Genomic DNA, 7263 nt, shown 5'->3' with positions numbered 1-7263 from the left:
TAATTGTAGAGGGTTTGAAAATGCCTCCATGTAAAGTTTTATACAAAAACATACACCCCCTATTTTTTAAGATTATTCACAACTACTCTAACAGTAATTTACTTTTGAATGAGATGCTACATTAGACTTCCAAGTCAGTAGATGGCGCTCCAGCGCTCCTGTGAGTGATAGAGGAAATCAGTATAGTCTTGGCTCCCAAGCATGCGCAGTCAGAATAAACCGCTGCCACGCTGCCAGCAGAGCCAGGCTAGAAGAAATAACGTGTCTATTCTCCATTCACAGGTAATACAATAATTATCTAAAACATTCCTAACGATGTTTAAAAACGAATGTGAACTGTCGGTGACATGTTATGTAACGTTTTGAGTGTGTACATGAACATGTTTGGACGAGTAGTTTTAAATGAATAATTGCTAACTGTTAGCTAGCGTGTTACACCGACGGTACATGTGGGTGCGCGCATGTGAACGTGTGTGTAAGAGCGTGTTACCGACCGTCAATGTGTATTTGAGCTAAGGTTATGTAGCTAGTAACGTGTATTCAATTTCAGATGTGTACTATTGGTTTTTGTGACTGTTCTGACTACAGGATTAGGTATTACGTTTGTATTTAAGTAAGAATATATAGATGGCGATGCAAAAGGGTTTATTGGTTGCACTTCAAGGGTACTACGACTATGCTTGCACCGTCATGGTACCAAAGCACCTCAAAGGCGCTAAAAACAAAATTACAAACATCTCAAAACTAACTGGTCAGACTACTGCTTGACCTTACTCCTAGAACCCACCTCACCCCTGCCCACTTTGACAACCTAGGATGGCTTAGAGTAGAAGGACAGAGTACAGCAACTTGCAATGGGCCTGGTCTACAAGATGCACTACATGACCAAGGTACGGGTACATGTCAAAATACTTCCCAACGGTCAGTGAATACCATGATCACAACACCAGAGGGAGCTCCACAAATCATGTTAAACCCAGATCCGACTCAAACACGTTTCGCAATTATGCCACATCAATGTGGAACGCCCTACCCAAAGCTGTAAAGGAATGTGAATCACTTTCAAAAACACTCTCAAAAAAACACCTACGGGAGACTGCAATTAGAAACTGGCCCCTACAAATGTCCTAACCCAGTTGTACAGTAAATGACCAAGTATGGCTTTGTCAGTATTCCAATGTACAGTGTACAGTGTCCCCTACCCAACCCTCCCCCACCTCCAATGAACAGTCCCCCCCCCCACCCACCACCCAACCACACCCCACCTACCCAACCTCCTCCAATGTACAGTTTCTACATCAAATGTATATACACTCTTTTTCTGGACACTTTTTGTATCACAAACTGTACTGTATTTGCAAGTCTGGTACGTCATAGATGTAGCAGTACTCTCTATCTGTATGTCGTGTGTGTCATATATGTTACGATGATCAATCAACGATACAGATTGAATTTATGCCAAAAGGTTATTATTGTTTTGCACTATTTCGTTTCCTAAAGAATACATTTGAAGATTGTATTTGTGTATGATTTGGTTTATTATATTATTGTACAATAAGAATTACAAAGTCAATTGGAGTATTGGAATGTTAAAGGAATATTGCATCACAGTGCATCACAGACCCGAAAGGGGTTACATCATTCACAGATCCACAGCGCACCCTTGTCTGTATCGCTTGTGCCGACTCAGATTCCCCTTGGTCTGAGGCCGGTAACATACGCCCTGCCCCTTTTCTTTATCCAATCACAACTGTTGCTTCCCTTCTTGGACAAACTGTTTTGTCAGAGGAAAGCAACAGTTGTGATTAGGGATGCCCCGATCACGTTTTTTGCCACCGATACCGATCACCGATCGTCTTGAGCCATATTGGCCGATACCGATCCGATACCGATCGTTTTTGATTAATAAAAAAAAAAAAAATTATAATTTTTTTATTTTTTATATAAAATATATATATTATATAATTAGACTTGTACTTGTAGTTGTATTATCTGCGAGACAACGCCACCACGCAACAAGTCAAAATGCTCGCTATCTCCACTGTCTGTGTGTATACTCTGCTTTGATCAAATCACATTCGGCTCTGCAGATTTACCCTAGGCTCTGCAGATATACCCTACTCCCTCAGCTCAGCTATCCCCGTTAGTGACTGCGACGCAAGCCGGGGCTCGAATATGCATCGAATGAGTGTTATAAGACATTGATATCAGGAGCTGTCTGTAGCTACTGCTAGCCGGAAATATAACGTTAAGACAACGCCTCAGTGAACTATTTAGTTGAATGGGACATTTCGTTTTGAACAGTGAGCTAAGCTAACGTGAGCTAACAGAGGTATCATACACTAGTACTAGATAACTAGACTATTGCTGGAGCATTTGTTGATATCAGGAGCTATCAGTAGCTAGCCGGCTAGATACCGTTCAGTTAGACAATGCCTCATCATGTATTAAACTAAAAGTGAATAGTTGACTGGGTCATTTAATTTTGTAACGGTAGCTAACGTTAGCTCATGGAGGTCCCGTCCCACTAGACTAAACTAGACCCGTGTTTACATGCGTGCGGGAGGAGCTGGAGGAGGAGCAGACGCGCAGCACTGTGTGCAGCTCCCGGTGTCTGAGACAGAACTCAGCGAGTGAGATCTGTTTTGACGATCGGCGAAAATAAAGCATTATCACCGATCACCGATCGCATATTTATACTGATTATCGGCCGATAACGATCGGTGGCCGATCGATCGGGGCATCCCTAGTTGTGATTGTAGGATCAGGAAAAGAGGGCAGGGTTTGAGGTCAATTCATCAGAGGCTTTGATTCTATTCTGGTCTTAACTGATGTTCCAAAGGGAATTCTAACTCTTGCCGCCACTCAGGCCCAGAAATTAAATGTAGGCTGTCAACCAGGCCTGTACAGTGCGAGATATATCTCGCACGTGCTACAGCAACAGCGGTCTGTGCGATGAATGGATTTACTTCACTAGCACTGGTGCGATAGGGATTCGGTTCATATAGATACTCTTATTTTGAAAATCCTGTAGCGGGTCTCATTTCTGCCCACGCGCAGCTCCAGCTATAATAACTAGGCTCGACAGCTAGCAACATTCAGGTGCATATGATACTCTTATTTTGAAAAAACTCCGTGACAACTCGACGAGTCATATCCGCCCTATCCGTGCTTGCAAGCAGGGCAGCGTGTTGGTGCGCACTGCTGCTGCGTAACACAGCAGTGCGCCTACACGTCCCGAAATAAGTCCGTGGTGTTTTTTTTTTCTCGCAACGGGTCAAATGCATCTACATGCTTTGCACCGTCGCCATTCCTTTATGCGCACATCGCCCGAAATTAACGTTTATGTACCATTACAATCACTACAACGTTAGCAAGCTAACAAGCTAATCCTGATCACAGGCAGAGCCAGCAGACACAGTGTGGAAAGGGAAATGGGGGGGCACTCTCTCCCCTTCCCTGTGTGTGTGTGTGCGTGCGTGCGTTTGGAAAGACGATGAAGTCACTAGTCAGGACTCAGGACAGGAGTATATTATAGTAAACTGAGGATGGACAGATAATGTTGATATTCAAATATAAAAAATTTCGAGAGGAGTGGAAGTTTGAAGACAGACTAGACTACAATATGATGCAGGGGTGGTGAGTTGAAACAGTGTGTGTGAATGAATGAATGTAAACTTTATTTAACAGATTGCAGAATGGGTACAGTACAGTACGGCTCAATACACACAATTGTTAAGGGGATGCAGACCAGAGAAAGACGTTTGTCTTGTTTACATCAGGGTCCCCCATTGTGTGTGTGTGTGTCCCAACCGACCCCACTTCTATGTTTCAATAAATTATTTGCATTTAAAACTATTAACGCTGACTCATTCCTTCAGTCCACTCAAAATTATGCTAATATTCCTTATGTTGTTTATGATATTAATTGAAAATAGCATATGAGAGTATTACTATTATAGTAATAATAACACATGGCGATATACTAAATGACAGCCAAACATGGCACTGCAACTAAATAACACAAATACAATAGGCACATTTGTGACTGTTACAAATATAACATGTTTTATACTTGTGCTACAAGATTTTGGCCTGTGCTACAAAACTATCAACCTCTGTAGCACCAGTGCTATGTGCAAAAAAAGTTAACGTACAGCCCTGCTGTCAACCATTCCTTCTGGCCATAATTGGGTTAAATCTGCACTGCCCTACAAAAACAAACCATTACCATAACACCAGCGTTTCCGTCAGCCGGTAATTACCGGTATTTGACCGGCAAAATCTGTTGAAGTCCGACATATTTAATCTCTCCGGTCTTAATGTCCGGTGAAAATAATTCCCTGAGTCTAAGCACAATTTGATTATTTGAATTGTATTAAAATAGGCTAAAATTAAATAGCCTATGCGATGAACGAAACAATCATTACATTTGTTTCATCGTTGCTTCACCAAGCAGGTATAATAATGTTGTCAGCGAGAGCTTAGTGCTGGGTTTTGCGAGTGCATGTGTAGCTGCAGAGCCGGAGCAGCAGCGGCCATTACAGTGGCCATTGCAGTACTCCAATTCAGCCATTGGCAATTCAATGTTGGGTGGTGGGCGCTGCTGTGCGGTCCCCAGATAGAGCCAGAAAAGAGCCAATAACAGCTGAATCTGCTGCTCTGCATCGACATACTCTCGCAAATAAGTCGTTGGGAGGTGGAGAGAGAGAGAGAGTCGTCACGCAAACCCACGATAATGTTGCCGTCTCTCTGCCAAATTTCTCAGTTCTTCGCTTGATATAATTAATACAAATGTCCAATATAACGGAATTCGTTAGCTCATAAAAATGTGATTATAACAGACTGCTGTTTATTATTGTCGGGCGACTGCCCACAGACACTTATTTGATTTAAAGTCGGCAGCAGCATGGAGTCTCGGGACTTATTTTATTTGGAATATAATGACTTTATACGCAAAAGTAGCCTAGTTTTAAGTAAACGTATTATAAATCTACATGCCTTGATGATGTCATTCTTTTGTTTTGTTGTCATTCTTTTGCCTATCAATTGTTTTTAAGCTCAATAAACTCTGACCGGAATTTCTCTCATTTGACCGGTAGATTGAAATCTACCGGACACTGAGGCCGGCAACAATTTTTTCTAACGGAAACCCTGCATAACACGCCCAATTGTCAGTCATCGAAATAACCTTGTACTATTATGAACTTTGCCAACTAAGCAATGTACCTCACCTATATTACTACCTACTATGCTAATTATGTCTCACCTCTTCACTTGCAGCAGCACCGCACAGGTCCTCCATTTGCCACGAGTTTGCTACTGTAGCTTACAGACAAAAGATGTCCGACGAGGGAAAACTTTTCGTCGGCGGACTGAGCTTCGACACCACCGATGACTCGTTGGCGGCAGCGTTCTCAAAGTACGGAAACGTCGTCAGATGCGACGTGATCAAAGACAAAGAGACTGGAAGGTCTCGCGGCTTCGGCTTTGTTACATATGAAAACCCAGAGGACGCCAAAGATGCGATGGCTAAAATGGACGGCAAGACGGTGGACGGCAGAGAGATTCGTGTGAATGAAGCGGGGCAGGGTGGCGGCGGCGGCAGAGGTCGCGGTGGTGGAGGATACGGAGGCGGAGGAAGCTATGGCGGCGGGAGAGGCGGTGGAGGATACGGCGGTGGAGGTGGTAGCTACGGAGAGCGTAGCAGCTATGGCGGCGGTGGAGATAGGAGTTACGGCGGTGGTGGATACAGAAGCGGCGGTGGATACAGGGAGTAGTTGGAAGCGGGGGTAGCTACTGGGAGCGCTCTGGATCATACAGCTATGCTGCACACGAGAAACTCTCCCCGATTCAAGATCATCCATCGACTGGCTGTATTTAAAATATGCGCTCCCTTAGGAAATGTCCATGTGTTGTTGACCCGATTCTCTTTGTAGTATGTTGTTGCAGTAGCTCAAGCGTCGTGCAAATGTAGCCATAGTTTTGGCCATTCATTGACAAACCATGTTTAAACTCAAGTTGAAGATTTCTTTCCTACTTGAGGGCAATTGTTCTCACAGCTTTTTTTTCTAACCTCGCACCTATTAACTAAGTACAATATCTGATTTGATTGGTGCCGTTAAATGAGAAATTGGAAAACTCAGAAATTGAAATGATCTAATATTTTTTTTTTTCTTGTCAACCAGGATTTTGAAGCACCATTCCTACCTCGCACTGTTAAGCAGCTCCTGTTTTCCCCTGGATGTAGGGGAAATTCAATAGGGCTTTACTTTTGTTTGAGTTATCCTTCATTTTAATGCTTGTCCAACCTACCTCCTGCCAAGTTATTGAATGAGAAATCCATTTAGTAGCTCAAACAGGCTTTTGGGTTTCATAGTACATTCCTATAGTGTTGCTTGGCAGCAATGCCTCAGTCATGTAATTTTTTTTAATCTTAAATATAGATTAGCAGAGGGTCCTGTATGTTCAGTTTCCCAAAAGTTAATTCCTTTCATACTGGTGAAATGCACGCCTAATGTAGTCGGCTGTTCAATGTGTTTTTTTGCTTTGCTCAACGGCTGCATTTTAAATGTGCTGTTAGAATGGACTGAACTTGTATAAGTGATCGACGTCTAACTTCTCTCACCGATTATAAAACTCTGAATGAGAGCATTTTTGTACTTTCTGTTCTTTGTATCAACATTAAAGCTTTTTTTAAAAAATATATATACTGTCATTGAGTCTACTAAACGATTCATGGGAAATAAAAAGTCTCAACACTGTTTGATTTACAATGTTACCCTTAGCTGCCAGAATTGTTCCCTTCCTGCTGACTTGTACAGAACTTGTACGTTGTTTTGGATAAAAGCGTCGGCTAAATGTATGTAGGGCAGTGCAGTTCTCGACAATTGTCTCTCTTGCCTGTAGTTAACGTTTAACAGCCAGACGAGGGTCAATATACGTATTTGAACTGAGTGAATATGGCGGCGCTCACTCAAGGTCACTGAGAAATGATGACATCGGTGTTTGAATATGTTGATGGGACCTAGGACTCCGGGATCCTAAAAGAGAATATACCGGTATACATTTGAGGGGGACGAAACTGTACACTAGGGGGTTTGGACATTTACGGGGGCCAGTTTAGAATTGTAGCCTCCCGTAGGTACTCTTTGAGAGCGGTTTTGGAGGTGGGTAGGGCGTTCCACATTGTTGTAGCATAATTGCGAAACGTGTTTAGTCCCTTGTTTGAGCAGAATCTGGGTTGAACATGATTTGTGGAAC

General features: G+C 42.8%; 1 protein-coding gene across 2 annotated transcripts; it reads left to right on the top strand.

Annotated features, from left to right (window-relative positions):
* The first annotated feature begins 202 nt into the window (after positions 1-202).
* On the top strand, positions 203-6708 carry LOC311238912 (cold-inducible RNA-binding protein B-like). Of its 2 annotated transcripts, none has more exons than XM_084327107.1 (2): positions 203-282; positions 5284-6708. In XM_084327107.1, the coding sequence occupies exon 2, from the start codon at positions 5343-5345 to the stop codon at positions 5778-5780; it is 438 nt and encodes a 145-aa protein (XP_084183233.1). In that variant the 5' UTR covers positions 203-282; positions 5284-5342; the 3' UTR covers positions 5781-6708. The 2 variants fall into 2 exon arrangements, with proteins under 2 accessions (XP_084183233.1, XP_084183234.1); XM_084327108.1 differs by having other exon boundaries at positions 213-282; positions 5287-6708.
* The last annotated feature ends 555 nt before the right edge of the window (positions 6709-7263 follow it).

The sequence above is a fragment of the Notolepis coatsorum genome, assembly GCF_963971535.1.
Source record: "Notolepis coatsorum genome assembly, chromosome: 1".
NCBI classification, from domain to species: Eukaryota; Metazoa; Chordata; class Actinopteri; order Aulopiformes; family Paralepididae; genus Notolepis; species Notolepis coatsorum.
The sequence above is the reverse complement of the archived record's forward strand: the minus strand, read 5'-3'. Positions and strand labels throughout refer to the sequence as shown.